The sequence below is a fragment of the Ruditapes philippinarum genome, unplaced genomic scaffold, assembly GCF_026571515.1.
Source record: "Ruditapes philippinarum isolate M1 unplaced genomic scaffold, ASM2657151v2 ctg320_1_1_1_1, whole genome shotgun sequence".
Classification (NCBI taxonomy): Eukaryota; Metazoa; Mollusca; class Bivalvia; order Venerida; family Veneridae; genus Ruditapes; species Ruditapes philippinarum.
The window spans coordinates 54,555-78,757 of record NW_026854213.1 but is presented as its reverse complement, the minus strand read 5'-3'; the positions used below and the strand labels follow the sequence as shown (position 1 = coordinate 78,757).

The 24,203-nt window shown below is 33.0% G+C and overlaps 1 protein-coding gene across 1 annotated transcript; it reads left to right on the top strand.

The window, feature by feature from the left end:
* Positions 1 to 10,248: 10,248 nt before the first annotated feature.
* On the top strand, positions 10,249 to 23,873 carry LOC132739454 (L-threonine ammonia-lyase-like). Its single transcript, XM_060727173.1, has 14 exons — positions 10,249 to 10,332; positions 12,491 to 12,554; positions 14,209 to 14,305; positions 14,532 to 14,602; positions 15,323 to 15,368; positions 16,207 to 16,392; positions 17,346 to 17,401; positions 17,831 to 17,993; positions 18,320 to 18,410; positions 18,635 to 18,722; positions 19,476 to 19,601; positions 21,157 to 21,324; positions 22,161 to 22,218; positions 22,643 to 23,873. Exons 2-14 carry the CDS (start codon positions 12,517 to 12,519, stop codon positions 22,754 to 22,756), a joined length of 1,302 nt encoding a protein of 433 aa, XP_060583156.1. The 5' UTR covers positions 10,249 to 10,332; positions 12,491 to 12,516; the 3' UTR covers positions 22,757 to 23,873.
* Positions 23,874 to 24,203: the final 330 nt, after the last annotated feature.

Genomic DNA, 24,203 nt, shown 5'->3' with positions numbered 1-24,203 from the left:
TATTGAAGTCTTTGAATATAAGTTATTATATAATAGCATATACATACAAAAACTACAATGTATAGTGATATTCAATGCAATTATTGAAATATTTAAAGTCCAAGGTTCTATGCATGTAGCTCTATATTTTTTCTCTCTTTATTATCACGGGGAAGGAACTGTTACACGAAGTTCTTATGATAACTTGTTTGGAGTTCTTATGATAATTGTCACGGAGTTCCCGAAAAACGTTACGGATTTCTGTGGAAAACTTTTCTATATACTTGGAGAACTGTCGTGAAAAATGGTCATTTTTTTCAAATGTCACGTAGTTCTAATGAGAGTTCTTACGATAACTTTTGTTACTGCCAGTGTGTTTCTTGTGCGTATAATTACGGCAATGTTTAAGCGTACTTTATTAGTCAATAAGTATGTAAATCGATCATTATGAAACATAGTACGCTTATCATTTGCACAAAACTTTGGTTATATAACGTTGGTTTAGAGTGTATTTCAGTTCAAGAGATATTTTTCTTACATCCGTTTCTTGTGTTTTTTTGTGTGTGTTTGTGTTTGTGTTTTTGTGTTTGTTTGTTTTTTGTTTTTGTTTTCATTTTATTGGAATGACTGAAACATATTTGATGTAGAGCATTGACTTACAGAATAAAAATACGCTTTGAATTTAATATTCAATACTCAAGCATGATGTCTTCATGTATACATTATTCCTGGCAGATTGAGAGAACATTAAGTAACTATGCTACCGGTCTGCCGAAACAAATTACATGTAAATGGTTTGCAGCAAAATAGGAAGTAGTATGCACTACCTTTATCTAAATTTAATGAGGTGGGTGCCATATTTAGGTATTCAACGTATATTCTAATTTCTAAAAGGTATCAATTTTGTCATAGTAACGTATAAAGTTCTATGACAATGATCTTTAATAATAGATGCGAGTCACCGTAAGGTTAATGCCGTTTATCGACCTTGTTCCTTTCTCTATTAAATCCAATGTAGCATCACGTGACGTACAGAAAATATCAGATATTTCGGAAAATTATTGCATAAATTTTTCTTATCAAAGTTGGAGTCCTTCGGGCATTCCACCTATTTAATCCTAGTTTTGGAAACTCTGCAACAAGTTTTACTGTTATTGATTACAAAAATATATTGTCTAACTTCTTTCGCTCAAACCCGTAGGGCACGTGCAAATCTGTTGAAGAGATCGGTTGTGTTCGGTTGATTTTTTATGTATAAGAATATCATACATTTCAGGTGCATGGGTGTGAAGGGTATCCCAGTTATATACTTTTTGTTTATTGTATAAAATGATACAACTTATTTAGCCGCTTTTTGAAGGAAGCCCAACTATATATTGTCTGCTTAAGACAGGCGGTTGCTTAAAACATGTAACAAGCTTTTAACAATTTTTGCTTGGCGGTTTAAGCCATGTTACTGCTGAATACAGGTGACCGCTGATTCGGGTTTTCCTGAAGATAGCCTATCACCAGTTTATCCTTTGTAGACTGTACACCAAAGCAGTTTCATGTTCAATCTATTCTTAAAAGATTTGGGGTTTTCTGACATCCGAATCCTGAAAAAAATAACAGTTACCTAAAAAATAACCTGACAAACTTATTTACACACCAAGCTATATACCGCATATTAACTTAATGTTGTTATCATAATAACGATATGCATGTCTATTATGCGAAGAAATATTGCCTTATATATTTCTCTTCACAAAACGATGTAGTTGCTGTCGATTCAGCGTTAATAATTTAAAGGAAATTTATGACATAAAAACTACAGTTGACGAAAAGTATACACAGAAACATTTAGTGCATTCTTTCGGTTTTATAATGTCAATATAAATTCGCACAAATATGATTAGAAAATTTCTTTTGAACTAAAACACGATCGAAACCAACATTATGTAACCATTTTTTGTGTTAAGGATGAGCGTATTACGTTTCATGATGATTTAAACACTTATCAAATAATAAAATACGCTTAAACGTGACGTTATTAGCACAAGAAACACACTGGCAGAAACAAAAGATATCATAAGAACTCCAGGACATATTTTGAGTTATCACAAGAACTCCGTGACATTTGAAAAATTGGGTATAAATTTATTAGCCTGGGCTTTATGTTTGTAACTCTCCATTATAGTTAGGTGATTAAGCCGCTCACCGCTGTGGATTCGAATCCCGACAGAGACTTTGGATTCTTTCATGTGAGGAAGCTATCCAGCTAGCTTACGGAACGTCAGTGGTTCTACTCAGGTGCGCGTTCGTGCCTTGGAAGGACACCTGAGGTCTTCCTCCACAAGTAAAGCTGGAACGTCGCGATATGGCCTATACTGTGTCGATCTGATGTAAAACCCAATCAAACAAACAAACAGACAGGCAATTAAGTATACCAACGAAGAAGAGCACAAATGAAAAAGTCAATATGTAAGCATGAATTCCGAACAAGTTATCATAAGAACTCAATCCTTCATGTAACAGTTCCTTCCCGGTGATACGCAAAATCGATAGTATAATGCATTTGAGTGTACCTGTATGGCATGTTAAACGTTGCAAAATTCAATAAATCTATTTTTTGGTCTATATTGTATAACTCTAATTATAAAATATTCTATACCATAATATTTATTCAATCCTACTGAATATTTGATCATCATAAAAATACTTGTGTGCGGTAATTTTCTATCATTATACAAGTTCTATATTTGGAAACATATATTGTATGATTGAAGTAACACTGAAAAATATTTATTCGATAATTTGAATCATGGGATAGAACATTTAGCATATTAAGCCCCGCCTAAAAATTAAGCACGAATTTCTGATAAAGCGTTATCATCCTGATTAATCTAGACTATAGTGTAGTGGACCCTGTGAATGTCACCTGTAAATAGTGCAATAGCTAAATCTATATGTATGTCTAAAAAATGGAAAAAAGATTTTAAAGTCTTCAGGACATACGAGGATTGATAAAAAAATAAACCGGGATTTGGGCGGTCAATTGAAGAAACTTTCAAACTATCACTTATTGTTATATATCATAATTATTCGGAAAACTATACCATATCTAATTTGATATCGCAGCGAATTAAGAAACCATGGCCACGCACACCCGGCTCAGTTCATAAATTTGCGCTGACAATTATAGGCGCTTTACGAAACGTATATTTTACAATATGGCACAATTAGATTTCAAAATCTACTTGTATCTTATAAAAATATCTATACCATTTCAAAATACTATTGTTTCGATCTTGTCTCGAAAGATCTACAGGATTCATTTTTTTTATTTTACAACCACGCTTTTGTTGAAAGTGATATTATGTTTTTTTTCCGTTGTCAAGTTAAGGTGACTCAGCCTTATACATGTATTTCAAAAAAGGTTTATGGGGTGATTGACCAGTAATTGATAATTAGAAACGAAACATATAGAATTAAAAATATACAATGAAAGGATAATTTTTTTCAGAGTATTTTTTCTTCAAAATACAAATGGTTAAAATAAGATGTAATATATTATATTAATTATACCTCAAATAAACGTTTTACTATATAGCCTAATGTGACGTTACATTGAATTATTTGAGTCACCAGTGGCGGATTCAGGCCCGGGCTTCAGAGCTGCAGCCCCCCCCCCCCCAGCTTGGCCCTAAGATATGTTTACCAGCTGGGCTGGAACATATTTTTTGTCAGTTTCAAACTTTATTGGCTGTAGTGTACTCCCTTATCAAAACATTTATTGCTGTCATCCAGTTGTTAATCTCCTGCCTGGGGGCTTGGCAGAGATCTTTATCTATCACCATGCTTGACTGACTTCAATGTTTAAACTGCATAATTGATTGGTTTATCACTTCCCAAAGGTCTAATGAAATTAATAGTCACAGATAGTGGCAAATAGATATGTTAAAAGTACACCATATTAATCTTTTTTCCATTTTCTTAAGGAAAGCCCTATAATTAATAAATTGAAAATTATTAGTTGTAAATTAAAAAGATGGCGAGTTTTATAAAGATAATATTAAAGGAATCGCATTTTAATAACTAAGAAATTAACTAACTTAGATTTTTATCAAGAAGAAAAGATTGGTCATTTGCTTTTAGTAACTTTTTATGACAGTTATATTTTTTTAAATAAAATTTAAACTGTACTGACCTCTGGATTCAATGATGGAAAAAATTCTTATTGAATATTAGTGTTTCAAATTATGTTTTTGCACAATAGGAAGGCAATATTTTAATACCTCTTTACTTTGGAAAATCGTCTATTATTCAGATGAGTAAATTGATTAAGTGTTTGAAATTATTTTATCAACGGTCGCGCATACAATGCTTACTACTAAACACCAGGGGAATTCTATTTGAAAGACCTTGCATACAAAATACAGTGTGATGTAAAATCATCCAAAAGGTACCATAAACAGCACTAGAAAGTCAAGGAAATAACACCATTTTCAACCTCATATTTCAAAATTTTCTCAGTCTATTGGAGGGGAAATTTTCGGTCTATAATCATGGAAGATCTAACGTTTTTTAAACAATATTCCCCAGGGGCGATTAATCTATATAGACTTAAGAAAACGTATGGTTCTTGTTATCTCCCCTGGCCGCAATCAATGCATTAAAGTGTTGGTCCGGGTGCTCCGCCTCGGGTGTAATTTCAGTTCTCGGGTTGCTAATATGCACTATTACACTGAGAGACATGTGTTATTTTTATAAGTTTCCACTTGGTATCCACTTTGAAAACATGTGGATCTAAGTAGGCATTTAGAGGTACACTCATGTTTTTGGATCCGGTAAATCTGTGCATCAAGTTATTGCTGTCATTTCTAAAACATATAAAGTTCATGCAATACCTGTCAAACACACTCAACTCTCTTTTTTTGGCCTTGTTTTGCTTGACAATATCAATGTCATTTATACATTTATAATAATTTAAATAGTTTCAATGATAGCCGAGGTAAACTGAAACGTGTATTTACACAAGAAGACTGAAAAACAAAATAACAATTTGTGCATTTGTATTTCATGAAAGTAAATGTTATATACATGTATGTACTTAAGATAGGTCGTTTTTTTTCTAATTTATAATAACTTCAAAAGCATTTTTTTTATTTTATCGTTTAAAGTAACAAACAGCTCTCCGAATAAAGATTTGTTATTCGGCTTAATTAAGTAAGGACGAAAACAACTTTAGTATACTGTAGTAAATCGTAATAAATTACGGAAACTCACGAAAAAGGCTCCCGAAAATTTATGATTGCCAAAGAATAACCTTGTATTTTGATGCACGTGATTTTCGTTCATTGGCAGAAAGTTGTGCAGAAAAATCGTGCAAACCGTGAAAAAACTGTACCTACTGATGCTCTTGTTTTAAAATATAACCTCGTAAAACCTTTTGTTATATAAATATATATTATAAAATATGTAAGTGGATTCATCAACCGTGATATACCGCATGGAAACCGCATTACTTAAGAGTCTGGTACATGTAAGATATAATCTAGAAGTAATTTGGTTCAATAAGAAGATGGGCAGTTAAAAGTGATGTGATCCACTTGTTTGATCCACTAAAAAAACAAAAACAAAAAATAACAACAAAAAAACTGATTCCATTGGAACCCTGGAAAGCGAAAGTGATGTAAACCACTGATAATCAATTAAGTGATTTAAATTATACAAACATTTGAGGCATGTTTGAATCCAACACAGGACAACGGATCACTTTAATTTAACTCAGCAGCCTATCACATGGATAATTCAAACATTGTCAACAGTTTGATTTACTGCATGTATGTACATGTACTATGTATTTGGAAAATTGTTTTCATGCAGAGACTGAAAGTTTGTAATGAAAGGAGCTACGGGGCAATGTTTTCCATTTTGTCAATGATAGATTTTCCAAGCTGCATTGAACACAAATTTTGTTTGTGAAACTTTACTCTGACAATATTTGTTTTTAGATGATTTATTTTGCCCAATACTTATCTATCGACTGGAGTTTTGGTGTGCATGCAAATTAAGCATTTTATGCAAACACTCCAATGTAATAAAGGTATTTTGTGATTAAGGGTTTTATTAAATAATGTGTCTTTTTTGCATTTCCGATAGATAAGGGAAAAAACTGCATGAGCTGTCTTCTATAAATAGATCAAGCGATTTTTTACGATAGACTCATTCAAATTTGCAAACTTAAGCAAAATCATTGTGAAAACCAGTTATTATCACGTTGAACGGCTTAACCCTTTCCCCCATGAGCATATTGTGAAAAATGGCCGTTTTCACTGAAAAGCCTCCTGTTACAAGTTCAAACTGCTATGAAACTATGAAAAATGCTTCAATACTAATCAAACTTGGCACAAATGTTGACTGGACCATTGCCTTTGTAACGACATGCTCAGTCTCAAATTTCCTGTTACCATGGCAACGAGGGGACATCTCAAAATTGCCAAAAATCACTATTTTGCCTCGAATTTTTCCATCAAAATTTATTTCAAAGGGCTGCAACTTCTCAAGGGATTGAGATAGAGTCAAAGGCTTTTCAGCGTTATTTAAACGTTACATTATGATCGACCTGGGGTCATTTTTAGCCTCTCACAAGTCCAAAATTTTCTTGGCGATGAGGGGGACTCCGCCCCCCTTCAAACCCCCCTAACAGAAGGGGGCACATCCCCCTTCTGGCAACCCCCTGATGTATCTTTTGGATGGGGGGAGGCGCCGAAAAAGTGCTCAATTTTTTTAGCAACATTTCTCAAACGAAAACTTATGTTTGGGGCCCAAATAGGACATTTTTTCACTGTTTGAGGCCCAAAAAAGGGGGGGGGGTCGAAAGTGCGTTGTTTCGCGTATATATGTGGTAAAGGGTTAACAAAAAATGATGAAAAACTTTGGAATCACCTAAAAACTAGTTTTTCCATGTTAACATGTGGTCTTTCACCTAATTTGGGTGAAAAATTGTTGTTTTGTAACATTTATATTTTTTTTAGTTAAAGGCACATTATGGCTCAGAAATGCAAAGTTTTCAGATTCTCATGAAATTTCACGTATGTGTTTAATAATGTTTTAATAATGGATTTAGAACACATTAAATGTCCAAACAATGCAAACAATAGCACTGAATAAGAAGTAATGTGACATAAAGGTAGGAAAATGTAATCAAATTAGTATTTTGACTTCCATACAAAATACTAATTCACTATAATTATACCAACTGCAAACAGAGCAAAAGAAAACAGATAGTTCAATTTAGTGGCAAATAAGTAAATTTTTGTAGACTGTAACAAGATACCAAAATATAAAAGTTTCTGAGAAATAAAAATGATTGCATTTCTGAGGCAAAATGTGCCTTTAACTAAACTGTTATTGATTTTTGCTCTCTTATTCCCAGTGATAAACTATTTATTTTATGCTTTTCAGTGGATTACTGATTTATCCGTGAAAATTATATTTGGTAATTTCACAGTGAAAATTATCAAAATATAATTTCACTCTTTTCAATGACGAAACTACTTTTTTAAGATTTTCCCCATGTGGTACCTCAATTTTATTTTTGCTGACAATTCTGACAATGTCAGGCTGTTTAAAGAAAAAGCAAAACTGAAATTGATAAATAACTTAAATGTCAAAAGTAATAAAAAGAAGAAAACTTACTTCTATTCATTCAAATTCATGAAATTCCAATCACCAAATTTCGTTTTTTTGTTTCATTTTGACAGTCTCAAAATACATTCCTTCCCCATGCAAAACTGCTCTTGATGACATTTGGGCATATTAAAGTATCCTACGAGCAATAACTGCCGTATGCTTTATGAAAAATTGGAAGCATTGACAGCCATAACTCGAAGAATAAGTTAAATCAACCCAGCGTTCTTGAGCAGGTTTCCAAGTTTTCCATTTTCCTAGCTCCTTTTCTGAATGTTTTCACATCTGTCAACACTTATTTTTTGTCTGTTACAATCCTCAAATAAGTTTTCTTTCTTTTAAAAATGTGTATGACTAACAAATCCAAATTATATCCCTCTGAATCTTACACAATTATTTTCCTCCCATGAAATACACAACTTTAAAAAAATGGCTGCCGCTTACAAAAGCCAGGTCTAATATAAATTCGCACTAAGTAACAGAAATATGGATGGATGGTTGGACTTTTTCTCCTACAAGAATTGTTTGTTTTTATTATCAAAACAGGCGATCATTCATATTTTTTTAATAAAAATAATAAATATCACCGTCATTTAATGTTGATTGGCGGACTTATTTTTCAGCTCAAGACTTCTTTTTTTTAATGAGAAATTCCGAATAAATGGGGCTCTCAATGGGGGAAACAGTTTTAATATTAACGTTAAAATTATGGAAATTTCGTTTTAACTCGTTTTTAAGCATAAAATAAAAAGAAAATTTGTCTGTTTGTTGTGTAAGATGTAATTTTATTTCATCTCGTGAACTTTAAAAACAGTATTCTCACTCGTGGCTTCGCCACTCGTGAGAATACTGTTTTTAAAGCCCACTCGATGAAATAAAATTTCATCTTACACACAAACAAACAAATATCCTCTATATGTCCAAACACGACAACATGATTATGTAAAATTATTTTCAATAAAAAACGTACTTTAAGGGGAAAAAATCTCTGCAAGAAACTTTCCAAGATATATTTAAAGAAATTTAGTAAAATGTATAACAAATGTGAAAGCATTTCACTTAAAGTCAAATGAAGTATCCATTCGCACTTGTTAAGGGCGTTTATACGAGTTTTCATATATACATATAGGCAAAATTAAAGAACACAGTCAATTAGTACAGTTTTAATTTTGCCTATATGTCTATATAAAAACTCCCGAAAACGTCCTTGAGGTAAATTGAAGATATGGTTATTTAGTTAAGTGCAGTTACCTCTGGTGGATTGTTTGTTTGTCTGGTTTTATTGCCGATTGTAACACAAATGAGCCGTGTCACGACAAAACCAACATAATGGGTTTGCGACCAGCATGGATCCAGACCAGCCTGCGCATCCGCGCAGTCTGATCTGTATCCATGCTGTTCGCTATCGGTTTCTCTACTTGTTATAGGGTTTGTAAGCGAACAGCATGGGTCCTGATCAGACTGCGCGGATGCGCAGGCTGGTCTGGATCCATGCTGGTCGCAAACCCATTATGTTGGTTTTGTCGTGACACGGCTCAAATATGGCCATATATTTGAGGGCCCGTCCACCTAACTAGTTTCATGGACAATTAACCGGAAGGTACCAATTTCTCCTCACGTGACCAACAACAAATCCAATATGATTTTTGAATAAGCAGTGAGAGACAATTAGCCATTAAACTCAATTACTCAAATGAATCACGGACATCACTGAGAAATTTCAATGATCGCACCAATGACCCCTACGATGCTCCCCGTATTGAGCTAACTAAAGATGGCTTCAAGCTTTTGGAAGGGGACCAAGTAAGTTCACGGCCTACATGTAGGTATTTGACTTGGGTGTCCTCTTGAAAGTAGCATATCAGACGGAGAAATATTAGAAAAACCTCGCCCGCAGAGAATACATTTTCCGAGTTTTGACGGAAAGGACCGATAAATGCGATTGACGGAGAAATACAATAGATAACCAGCCCGCATAGCACAATCGATTAGAGCGCGAGACCTGTAATCTCGACATTGTAAGTTCGATTCCCGGGCTGGCCAACTAAAATTACTAATCAGTTTTTTTCTGTTGAGACTTTAAATCGAGTTTCCGTGTATTGGTGCTTAAACACTTGGCAAGCTAAAGAACTTAGGAGAAGCTTTTGGAATTTGAGCATGTTCATGCACTATCCTCCAAAAATCTAAAATGACTAATACTTTTCTGGAGGACTTGCCCATATGGTCAACCGGTGGCGAGTATAAATAAACGCAAATACACAAAAAACAATAGATTAGACGTCTCCAGGATCTCTCAACCTTGACATTTAAACACAAATCTGTCTACGTGACTTAAACTTCAAAAACAAACCAAAAAATAAGCATACAATAACTCCTCAAGGTATCTAAAATAAAGCGTTCATTCGTTTGATATGACTATTGATTTTCTTATCTAGATATAGATCTATAAATAAAAAAATTGTTTCTAGAAAAACGTTTTTTTCATTGAGTATACATTTATTTATTGTTTTATATATTCGTTTTTTCTTGTACTAAACCAAGTCCAAAATCATGTTCAAACAAACGCATGCATTTTAAACATACGTGCATTTTGAATGTTTTTCTAAACAAACAAATTCTTCGATTAGGTAGTCTGTTTCGTTATATTGTATCTTAATATTGATATCTTGAGGATAAGGATCGGTAAGGACTTAAAAATGTCTCAAAAATGTCTGAAAAAATAAATAAATATACTTCGTGAAATATTTATTCCTATTAACTATTTACAAGTAAGATGTAATAATAATTGTAATATTTTATTATTTTTATTATTATACGTATTTCGCATCATTATTATTATTATCAATATTCATTATTATGATGATGATATTGATAATTATTATTATTCTTATCATTATTATTATTATTATTCTTTGAGGCATTAGATCTTTTGTATATTCTATTATCATTCCAGGACAGGATTTGATATGAAAACTTGTACATGTATATATATTCTTACATTTTTCGTTTCTCTGTTTGTTATAATTTGTTTTATAAGAAGTCACCGAAAGCGGTTTCCTACGGAAGCGTCCTGGTGCCAATTTAACATATTCTATGAAAAAAGATAACGCCTACGTAGGACTTTGTAACTCCTACGTAGGACTATATAACTCCTACGTAGGAGATAAAAAGCATAATTAGGAGTTTATATCTCCTACGTAGGACTTTGTAACTCCTACGTAGGAGATATAAAAACCTAATTAAGAGTTTTGAAGTCCTACGTAGGACTTACAAACTCCTACGTAGGACTTTATATCTCCTACGTAGGAGTTAAAAAAGCCTAATTAGGAGTTTATAACTCCTACGTAGGAGTTAAAAAAGCCTAATTAGGAGTTTATAACTCCTACGTAGGACTTACAAACTCCTACGTAGGACTTTTTAACTCCTACGTAGGACTTTTTAAACTTTAAAACTCCTACGTAGGGGGACACTTATAAAGTTCTACGTAGGAGTTATAAACTCCTAATTAGGCTTTTTTTATCCCCTTCGTAGGAGTTATAAAGTCCTACGTAGGAGTTACAAAGTCCTACATAGGAGTTATCTTTTTTTTATAGAATATGTTAAATTGGCACCAGGACGCTTCCGTATTAACGAAATGCTAAATGATTATTAGTAATATTTTTCATGTCACGGGAATAAATGTTTTCAAGGGTATTTACTAGCACTCATTTTTTGTCTAAAATGATTTATCTAATAAAAGTCAACGCGAATAAATTCTACACGATTGTACGGACTGGCATCACATCGTCAATGAATATAAAATCTACACGATTGTAAAGAATTTGCATCAGATTGTGTTATACAGGGATTGTTATCATATCATTAACATGATTTAAAGCCTGCTTAGACTTTGTATTTTTTTTATTATTATTTCTAATTACTAATTGAAGATAAAGAAACACAACTGAATATATTTTATTTCCAAATTCAAGAATTATTTTGTTTGCTTCTGACGTTTTCCTGTTAACTATATTGGAAGTCCACAGTGTTTGCTTGCTTATGATGTGAGAGGTCTGGGGTTGCGAATCCCAGTACAGTGAATGAACATTTTTTTCTAAAGAAATGAGTCAAGATATACAAAGGAAAAAAATGGTTGTGTTAAGTAAAGCAGAACACATATAAAAAGAAGTATATAAATGATATTACAATGAACTTTATAAATTTTAGGCAATATGAAACAAAATTCCATAGGTATAAGATTCAAACTGTTAAAGTCTTATTACATTCGTCAATACCATTCTGTAGCAAACATCAATAGTCTTCGAAGGATTGATTTGTCATATTGTAAACCAAAACATTACTGCTTCCGTTTGATATTTTGAATAAAACACGAAATCGTATACCATATAGCATAGACCAGATCTTTCAAGATATCGAAATAAAACATTGTAAAGGGTTATTTTTTAAGAAATTTTTTAATTTAAAGACACAATTTTTTATGGTTTTAAATCATAAATATGATTCTCAAATTAAGATTTGTCAATATTGTAGGTTCCAAAAAGCATTATTTAAAAAGATATTACCGAATTTAACATTTCATGTTAAATAAAGGGAGGTAATAAAATTTTATTTTCTATAAAGTTTAAGTCCAATTTTACAATAAGAAATGAATGCATATATTTTAATGATTACTTATAATATGCACAAATATTTGCAGTATATATTTTACATATTCTTCGATGTTTGACAGTAGTTTCTTTTTGCATAATTATGTACATATATAAAATTTCACTTAGTGTGGTTAACCACTTTGATCACAGCATACAGGATCTTTAAAAATATCTGGATTGCACTGTTTCAGAATCGTCTATACACGCCCCTGTCACCATGGCGAATCATGCACCTGAACAAGAGGTTAAAGATCCGTAAGTATTATAAATGAAACTTTCCTTTTATTTAATCGATTTGAAAGAAATAACTTATGAAACAAAAAAAAAAAAAAAAAATAAAAATAGAGAAAAATAAAAATCCGTACAGAAAGCCAAACACTCCAAATTGAAAGTTTTGATTGAGGCCTGTTCAAGGACGGTACTGGTAAGTGCAAACTACCGTTTACACCCATTAGCACCGGCTTAAGCAGTATTCAACATTTAACACGAACTGGTAAAATATGGGATTGTGAAACATCCGCAGATGTGTTCATATGGCTGTTATTATGGAACCTTCAATGTGACACTTTATGCCATTCCATGAAAAGCGGCATATGGTCCCCAAGTAAAAAAAATGCGTGTACCCTAAACGAGAAAACAATGAGCGGAACTAAATAAAATGGAATTTAGGGGATCAGAGGTTATGAAGCCTGCATATCACAGATATGACGTCAAAAAATAAATTAAATAAGCAGGTCACATTTCCAAAGGCTGATTCAACAATACCCAAGTCAGGAATACTGGAACCACCCAGCAAGAAAAAAGCCGGACATCTCAACTGTCGCCCAAAATGGCAAAATTGAAAATGTTTCAGACTCCGCTTGAGGACCACTGAAACCGGTGTAAGGGAGCTTGTGAGACGTTTCTCTTTTACATTATTTCTTGTGAGCAAATCCAATCAAACCGAGTCTGCAATTTTCATATAATATTGCTGTTTTCATATTTCTTTCGAGGGGTCACTAATTTTCATAATTTTGATACAGCCAATGACTTAACCCTTTACCGCATGAGCATATTGTGAAAAATGGCCGTTTTCATTAAAAAAAGTCTATTACAAAATCAAACTGCTATGAAACTATGAAAAATGCTTCAGTACTGATGAAACTTTGCACAAATGTTGACAGGACCATGGCCTCTGTAACAACATGCTTAATCTTTCATTTCCTGTTACCATGGCAACGGGGGACGTCTCAAAATATCCAAAAATTACTATATTCCGTTGTTTTTTTCCATCAAAACTGATTTCAAAGTGTTGCAACTTCTCAATGGATTCAGATAGAGTAAAAAGCGTTAGTTACACTTTACCGTACGATCGACCTGAGGCCAAGTTTAGCCTGTCACATGTCCAAAATTTTCTTGACGATGGGGGGGGGGGGGCTGCCGCCCCTTCAAAGCCCCGAAACAGAAGGGGACACATCTTCCTTCTGGCAACCCCCTAATGTACCTTTTTGATGGAGGACGGCGCCGAAAAAGTGATCACTTTTTTATCCACATCTCTCAAACGAAAACATGTGTTTGGGGCCCAAACAGGACATTTTTTCACTAGTTGAGGCCTAAAAAGGGGGAGGGTCGAAAGTGCGTTGTTTCGCGTATATATGAGGTAAAGGGTTAAAACAAGCTGCCTTCATCACCTTACAGCAGAAGTCAACATTGAGTTATTTAAGACAATTTTAATGTCCATGAATACATCACGAATTAGATTATTTTTAGAGAGAACGAACATGAAAAATAAGTAGACATAGAAATATTAAGATTATGAAAGAAAGCCAAACAAAATATCTTTAATTGAAAACAAATAAGAATTGGATGTGTTAAGATAAAAAATTTAATGACAAAATGAAAATACCATATTTTCCCGCTTATGATTCAGTGCTTGTGATCCAAACAACCCGATCTCAGTCTCTTTCGAGAAGGTTCTACAAGCAAGGGAGGCAATCAAAGATGCGATTGAAGTTACGCCATGTCGAGTAAGTTATGCTGATCTTTTAAGAGTTTTATTTTTACAATCTTAAAATACCGGCGACATTCTGATAGTTTGCATCATATTATAGTATTTATCTATTAATCATTGTCCTTCAAACATTTTATATAGATTGTTTTCACAGAGTTAACAAAGATCTAATAAGTCCGATCATGTTTTTTTCTTATGTTTGTCCCTTTTTACTTTGTTTTTCTTCTTCTTCTCCTTATTAGCGTTCCCAGATGTCTGACCTGTTCAACATGGAACTTTATTTCAAGAAAGAATACACTCAGTACACCGGAAGGTAATGCAACAAACATAAAGAAGATTGTGTCTTTTAATATATTAATGACATTCAAACAAAATTAATTTTGACATATATAATTTATCTTAGCTAAGTTGTAAAAATTCAACCAGTACTAATAATGTTTGAGAAACAATAATCATGCCCCCAAATAGGCCTGGAATTCAAAACTCCCTTTTCGAGAGTCACGTTCCTCTACCACAAAATTGCAACCCCTAACAACCACATTTGTATTTTACCTATTGTCATTTGTACTACATGTATTTCAATCTGCAAATATTCGTAAATTAAAAAATATAATATCAAAAAACATATCAAAACTATAAAAACTATGATATGATTTATACGCAAGATGTTGCTGGTTTAGAGAACATGGATGCTTATATTGATAACGAAAAGGACGAAGAAGACGGTGATAATTTTGATTGTAATGATGATGATAAGGTCAATAATAATGTACATCACGACGACGAATATGAACTTGTTGATTATAATAATGATGATGATGATTATTATTATTATATCATTATTATTATTAATATTATGAAAATCATAATGACAACAACGTTAACGACACTACCAATGACGACGGCATTAATGGCACTGGATGATGCGACGGTGGTGTTGATGATGTGATGATGAAGAAGATGATGATTATGATGAGATAATATCATTTAAAACATATAACATTTTATTAAATAATCTTTGTTTTGTTTACAGTTTCAAAGAAAGAGGAGCACGGTTTTGCCTACAGAACCTGCCGTCGGTAAATAAACACATCACAAACTTGAAATTGATATTTATTTTTCAAGTTGTATTTTCAATAAATTTGTTATTTTCATTTTTGATTAAATTGGATACTAGTATATACTACATATTGGTGATAAAATAAGTTATTATAATAAGTTCAATGTTGGAGCCTTGGTTTAATTATCATTAGCTCGTACATATTTCTTAAAACCAGTTTCTGTATTACTTGATTTAAAATTGTCCCTAACAATTCGCTTTGATTTGTTTATAATTTGTAATATGTATGTATATGGCGACTTTCCTACTTTTCTGTCGGCGAACGACCTCAGATGCCCCCCGATTGAGCAGGCAGCTTAGTTTAATCAACAACCGCCTTCACCTTACTTGAGTTAGCAGGATAGCTTTTTCACAAGGGATCATCCTTATACAAGATGCTTCTTTTCACCAAAAGAAACTGCCTTTCCTCTTAATATTTCTTTTTTTTCTTTCATGAACAGTTGCTTTTCTCCTATGCAGATAGTTCCCTTTTCCGTTTTATATGAAACATTTCTTTATGAAACAGTCGGTTTTCTTTGTTATATTTATAGTTATGTAACAGAACATTTCATTTAAAACGGCTGCCGTATTTAATTGATATAGGAATCAATAGACTTTCTTGTGTGATACAGTTGGCCTTCTTTCACATATGGATTGGTTTCCCTTTCAACTTCTTGCCTGCAAGTCCTTTCATTTTCATTCTTTTATACATTTAGAATAGATTTGTTTTATTTTTCCATTTTTACAATAATTGCGCTCTTTTAATTTTATAAACATGATGCCATCCTTGCTTTTATCCATTACGAAACGGTTGATAGGAACAGAAAAAGAAAGGAGTAATAGCAGCAAGTGCCGGGAACCATGCTTTGGCATTATCTTATCATGGTAAACTTCTTGGAATACCAGTGAACGTTGTCATGCCAACGATAGCCCCGCTGATGAAAATCACGGCGTGTAAGAAATATGGGGCGACAATAACAATAGAAGGGCACGACGTTGTCGAGGTATACAAATACAGTTTTTCTAGTTTAATCTGGTTGATTTATTTGCAAGGGACGGATTTTATGTCACGATGTGGTTATTTTAGGCATGTACGTGTGATGACTATGACAGGGCGGATAAGTTTTTTTTATTACGGAATATTTTACAAAGTTTGTGAATTTTCCTTTTCATGATAGTTTCTCGATGCTCCATTCATAGAAAAATGTATTGGCTTTCGTTAGCACCATCTTCCAAACTGAATGTCAACAAATGACGAGCTATGCAACTCTTATCTTTTTAGTAGGGATAAACATGATAAATGTTTGATGGGATGGGGAAACTAGACTTTTTCACAGACACTTGGGATGTTGAGCTTAAAACGCCTTTAAAATCCAAATAAAATGTATATTTGTCAATCCCAGCACATGTACTGATCATATATATCAAAAAACTTAATATAAGCCGTTTTGAAAAAAAAAATCATATTTCAACGTCTATAATAATACACAAGATAAAAATGTTCGCCGGAAAAATCCGCACACCTACCGTCAACATCACCATGTATTTTATTCCATTTCCAATATTTTCACATAATCCTTTGGTCCATCGACACAGAAGATATAATTCTTCACGATGATGGTCAATTTTAAACTTTAACGGTAATATAATATGCTCCACACCCCAAGTGTCTGTGGACGTTTTCCTTTATTCTTGCAAATCTACAATTTACCCAGACATTTGAATGTAAGCTATATAACAATTGCCCTAAATATTTTCTTTTCACTTTTCAAACTCATTGAGTGCTATTCTTTTAAACTTTAAGACAATTTGCTTGATACGGTTTACTTTTCATGGCGTTGCTATATTTTACCGACCCCTACAGTGGCTAACATATACATGAAGTTAAAAACATGACTGCTGTTAGATGAGATAAAGATAATAATATCATTACATCATTTTAACGTTTACATTCCAGTCAAAAGCTGTTGCTCTTAGAATGTCTAAAGAAATGGGATTAGCGTATATAAATGGGTAAGTATGTCTTTTTATTTCAGCACATTCATTGAGAATTTGTGTTAAGGATGGCTGCGGGTTTTAAATCACACAATTCCTGCTAAAGGAGATACACTAAGGGCAACAAGCCTTAAACTAAAAACATAAACTCAAAGTTTCACTTAGATTAAATGAAACACTGGTAGAAAAATCTGCAAAAGATAAAACGCAAAGATAAAGATAGGAACTCAGAATTAAATTGAAAACCAATTTTTTGTGTGTGATTCTAAGCAAAATTTGTATGAAAAGCGTCGCAATGCTTTGCATTTTTTGACCATTTTGGTCAACAATAATCCATATACTGGGAAAATGGTGTTAGGATATAAGCTACAATTTGCGCACAAGTTATTGGTGTCCAGCCCTCTTTTCTAGAAAATATTTATGTAAACATTTTGTATGTATTGCTAGATATGATCATGAAGATATAATAGCTGGACAAGGCACTATTGGACTTGAAATATTAGACCAGGTACCAGACCTGGACGTTTGTATTATACCAATAGGCGGGGGAGGCATGGTAGCTGGCACCGCTTTGGCTATCAAATCAAAGCGTCCAGACGTCAGAATCATTGTAAGTTTACTTTTGATTGCCCGTTGCAGTACTAAGCTCTCGTTCAAAAGCGTTGAATTATCAAGATTTATATGTCTTTTAGAGGACTTCCAATTATCAATACATATATTTTCTTAAAATGCACCCAATTATCAAGACCTGTATGCTTTTTAAAAAGCTCTTTTTAGAACGTCAAATTTAGACAGAATTGGTAGCAATCATCAAAATTGTTTAATGTATGATAATTATTTTATTTTTTGTGTTAATGTAAGTTCATGTATGCCCCGTATCTGTACATAGAAGTTTCTTGACATTATTTTACTAATGAAGAAAAACTGGTATTTTAGGGTGTTGAACCGGAACACTCTCCAAGTTTTCAGGCTTCCATGAAAGCTGGTCGACCCGTTTATACAGAGACTACGTCCACGCTTGCAGATGGTTAATTTTTATTTCTTATTTTGATAATATTTGTATCATGTTTATTGTTTGATATCCAAGTAATGCGACATTCACTACGACTTTGAATTTATTTTTACATATAAGGCATATGAAAGGAAAACATATCTTTTTAATGAATGTTCTTTTTAAGTAAAGAGATGATTACAATATCGTTGTAATTTTAACTATCATGATTCCAATAACACGTCTGTATGACTTTTCAGGGCTTGCTGTTCCGTTTGTTGGAGTGAACGCCTTTGAAACAGTCTTTGCAAATAAACTTATTGACATCAATGACATGGTCCTAGTAAAGTATGTACATATTTTTAATGTTGTCTTTGTTTTGTTTTTGTTCTTATTTCAATGAGGTTATGTAAAGAAATAAGATAACAACAGTACTAAGAGCTTTATAAATTAGGAAATTTCGTTTTGTATTGCATGTTAAAGTTTTGATCGTTTAATGTAAGAACATATGTGTATAGATGATGCCTTGCACAATATCAATTTGCTTAGCATCTACGTATTACAAGACTACCACAGCTTTTCTTTGAAGATGGGCATTATTTATATTCCGCTAAGTGAAGACTTTTGTTGCCTGGACCATGGACAAACTTACTTAATGATATTGATCTTTTCCTAAGTGTAAATTGGCGGTGGTTCAGGCGGAGTAGCATTGCCGATATAAACCTGTTCCTGAGTAGCAATACCTGCAAATTTGCTTGAGCTGATATCAAATACGATGTAATTGTTTTCATTGAGTATCGATGGTTAGCACATCACATTTGTTTTAGCAAAGTTTTATTGTTTCTGAATAGCTTTCAAATTGTAGGGTTAACAAGAATGGGAAGAAAAAAATATCGGTCATAATTACATTTATCGTGAAAAGTATCGGAGGTTCCGTGAAGAAGAGCTTGATTTATTAGAGGAAGAGAAATATGAATTAAAAACTTATGTCTGAGTAAAATTCATGCATGTTTTTTCATGCTATAAATACCAGTTTATCGATTTCTTTTCTTGTTTGGACATAACCATGACTTAGGGCTTTATACGATATCTTTATTGCAGGGAAGAATTTATTGAGCGGGCTATCTTGAGATGTATCGAGCTAGAAAAAGCGGTAGTGGAGGGTGCAGGGGGAACAGGATTGGCAGCAATACTACAAGGGATTGTTCCAGGGCTTGAGGGCAAGAAGTAATTAAATATCTTATTTCTTGAATGACAATGTAATGGAGTTAGGTCAAGGTGTTTGTCCCTCAATCCAATGATCACGGGTCACATCCCTACTCGGACTCGATAATATTTTCTCAAATGACAACAAGGCTGGTTAGCTTTAGGAAGTGGATTCGTAAGTGGTACAAATAAAACGTAAAACTTTCATTACAATTGAGCTGAAATAATAACAATGTCTAAATTTAAATTCAATGCAAACTTAGACAATATAAATCTTACTGATAGTACCTTGCATTAATCTATGGTGACTGATTTGTGCCATTCGTGTTTTCGTCCCGCGACCCCACCAAGCGAAAAGTCGAGAATTAACAAGTTAAAATGGCGGGGTCGCGGAGCGAAAACACGCTTATAAGCGGGGCCGCGCGGCGAAGTTTAACAAATAGAACTTCGCCCCGCGAGGTCGCGGAACGAGAATTAAGACATAAAACGGCGGGGGCGCGAGGCGAAGTTTAATGAAATAAAACTTCGCCCGCGCTTCCGCTAATTAGCGTGTTTTCGTCCCGCGACCCCGCCAAGCGAAAAGTCGAGAATTATCAAGTTTAAATGGCGGGGTCGCGGAGCGAAAACACGCTAATAAGCGGGGCGCGCGGCGAAGTTTAACAAAAAAAAACTTCGCCCCGCGAGGGCGCGGAGCGAGAACTAATAAATAAAACGGCGGGGGCGAAGTTAAATAAAATAAAACTTCGCCCCGCGCCCCCGCTAATAAGCGTGTTTCCGCACGCGACCCCGCCAAGCGAAAATTCGAGAATTAACAAGTTAAAATGGCGGGGGCGCGGGGCGAAAACGCAAATGGCACAAATCAGCCACCATATTAATCTGATATGTTTACACACACTTTCTTGTATTTATATATTATTAAAACACTTTCCTACAATATTTTTATATTTGAGTTAACGTGTATAATACGCATATACTTTAACATTGTTACTTATTAGTAAATAATGGCCGTTTCAGAGTACCAAAGAATTAAGTTTGAAAATTTGAGACAAAGGACATTTTGGAAGGCAATTTAATCGCCTTTTTGTATATTAGCTTCTATTTGCATTTGCCATAGTCAGTGGAGCAATATGTATGTCTAGACGTATTGTATAGAGTAGCTTTACATGACTTCAAGTGGACATGATTTTCTCATAAGGGAATGGTTCTTCTAGTGAAAACTAAAATAAAAGTGTAGAAAATAAAAGATAGTGAGAAAAGTGTAGTGACAAACGTGATAAAATAAATAATGTTTAAAAAATGCAAAAAATACCTCATATGAACGAAGAGACAGACGGGTGTAAGTACCCCAATTTTTGTTTTATGGGGTTTTCTTATCTTTATGTGACATTTTCTGTGTGACATTTTCCCAGAAAATGTCTACTTAAATCGACTGTATTTGTGAGTTCCTACTTTACGACAAAAGGAAAATCATTTATAAATAATTTGATGTTGGCCCAGACCGACGGTTCAATTACTTTATGACCATGCGCATAAAATCTTTTATTGTTCTTTGAATAATGTTGATATTGTATTTAAGGGTTGTGGTGATTCTGAGTGGCGGGAATATCGACACCACGGTCCTCGATCGAGTGATTGAGAGAGCACTAGCTGAAGATAACAGATTGGTCAAATTTCAAGTGTCTGTCAGTGACAGACCTGGCGGGATAGGAGAGTTGACAAAACTTGTTGGAGATCTTGGTGTCAGGTCATTATTCAATACATAGAGGATATTTAAGTTTTTTCTATAAATACATGATTTATTTTCATCGAGTGGTATGAAAATAAATATTTCATGAGTGGCGGTAGCCACGAGTGAAATATGGTAATTTTCATGCCACAAGATGAAAATAAATCATGTATTTATAGAAAAAACTTGAATTTTCTGTTTATTATATACATTTTTCTTTTTTTGACATTAAAATTTGAAAGACTTTTCCTTAAATTTTGTGTACTGGCAGAATTTAAAAGAAAGTAGTCCGGCAAGACACCAATGAAAATACGGAAAATATGTTTCACTGCAGTGAAAAATAAATTTTTACAGTGAAAATACGGAAAATGAAAATACGCATTTTATTTTATCAATATTTCTCAATATTTCATATATAAGTATATAATAAATACTAGTATCTGCGCAATCTCGAAAACCAATCAAGCAGCTTATTTATTTTATAGATTTCATGTATTTGTAATTTGTTGTATACAATTGGTCTGAAATAATTGTATAAGCACTTAGTGGGGACGTTTCTGAAATAAGTTGAAATATCAAAATCAAATATCAAAATCCAAAACATTCCAATGTTAGTATGAACTGCTTCCATTTAGTAATAGAGATTGATCGGTAAAATGATCAAATTTAAAACAGCCCCTTCAGAAACGTGGATTAAATGTTACCAGACATTGATAATTCTATTTGTCACAGAGTGTATGTATAGTAGGGAAGTTATTTTGCATGTACGTGTATTTATATAGAAATTATAGAAATACAGTTTTATTCCTTCAGCTGTGTATGAGTAACGTTGTTAATCTTAGTACTCTTTTCAGCATCAAGGACATTTTCCAAGAAAGACCTTGGGAGAAACATGACGTGTTTTCTGTGATGGTGAGATATTTTTTTGTCATGTTACAGATATCTGGCTATTCCTGTTGTTTAAAATCTGTATCTTATTAACTCTAGCCATATCGACTTACTTTTCAAATGACGACCTTTTAAAGAGTACAATCATGATAACAATGAAAACCATGACAAGAAGTCAATGTGTTATTTAAACAAACTTGTATAAAATTTATAAAAAATTTATAACTTAATCATTGAGTTGATAAATTCACCAAGACACAAGGGTAGTATTGATTTACTCGAGGAATTGGATTTTTAACGAGTATTCTTTTCCATCCATAATCAGTGCCTGTAACTTTCTTCGTAATGATATGTCGGGCGACTTTAAGTCATCCACTTTGACGGTGTGTATGTTTGTGCTAACGTTTGTTCTTTCAAAATCATAACATTCATCAAGGTTTCGTTGCAGGTAAAAGTGGTGTGTGAAACGCGTGATGCTGATCACAGCAAAGAATTGCACGATGCCATCAAGAAAAAATACCCGAATAACCATCTGATTTGGGGTCAACTATATGATGATTAACTTCTGTTTATTTCTGATGAATCACTTTTTTTGGATAAATGAGAAGGATACTACTTACATTCTAACTAATTAGTTTAGTTTAGTAATTTGACACAACCATGTTGTATGCAATATTAGTTTCTAATATCCTTTTTGCTTGTTTTGTAACCAGATTTTGATAATAAACATTAACACAATACATGTCATAAAATACCACTTAAAAAGGTGATGTGGTTTGATAAGAAAGAGAGAAATAAAGAATCCCCTAAAGAATGCACACAACCACAAAATTGAAGATGTTGCATGCTCGATTTGTTTGAGTCTGTTCATGAACGGTAATTTTAAGTGCAAGTTACATTAAGTTATAAAATGTTTATTTTATGATTTTATGATTTATAGATCTGCTCAGCTGAAAAGTATTAGAACAATGTCATTCATACTTTGTCAAGGTTATTCATTATTGGATATAGTCTACATTGTTCTCATTTTATGGAAGATATAGTCAACTGTTAAAGGTCCGTCTGATGAAGTGAAAATACTGCTTTGTTACACGTACTTCACAACCATACACTATAAAAATGGAATTGATATTAACATAAGTTAATAAAAACAGTTTTAAAAAAAGTTTTACAAAAACAAAATCATTAAACTTTACTTTTAATAATTCCCAACAAAACTGTCAATTATTGTGTTTGTATATTATGCGATAAAGTCTCTGTACCGCAAACGTTATATGGTCTTATATGAAAAACCTGAGTCTCAAATGAAGAATAATCAATTTCATTAGGCAAAATCATGTCTTACTAAGATGAAACAGAATTTAACAATTAATTTATAAACAAAGGGAGGCAATTAGAAATATATTTTTGATAAAATCATGGCCAAATTTTTAATACCGAACATAGATAAATTATTTATTTATTATTTGTTATAATTTTAATGCATATAGAATTATTGTGTAAATGAAACAAATTATTGGATGTTTTAAAAATGTGTTAGAAAAAAACGTGTATATAATCTCAGTTAACTGTATGTTACGTCCTTAATTTCAACATACAGGATATTAAAAGATACATGTATTCTGATTTAATTTGGAATAATTTGTTTGCTAGTCTGAGAAATAAAACTGAATATCTTATATGAGTCTTGTGTATGTTTTATGTATTGATAAGAGGAAACATTTCAAAATTTACAGGTAGTCAGAAAAATTGTGTTGCAATAAAATAGTATCAATACTTTGGTATATAGCAGTTACGTTTACGCTTCTATAGTTCCATGTGAAGACTTTTATCAGCTTATGAATATCTAAGATTTTCACCGTTATTCATACACCGTTAAAATGTTACAATTTAGTTTTACTATTGAGAGACATATATCTGAAGCATTGTACAATTAAAGAGTCTAACATATGTTAGTTATTGAGATAACTATGCTTATGCCAAAAAACTGTATATTTTATATGCATTAT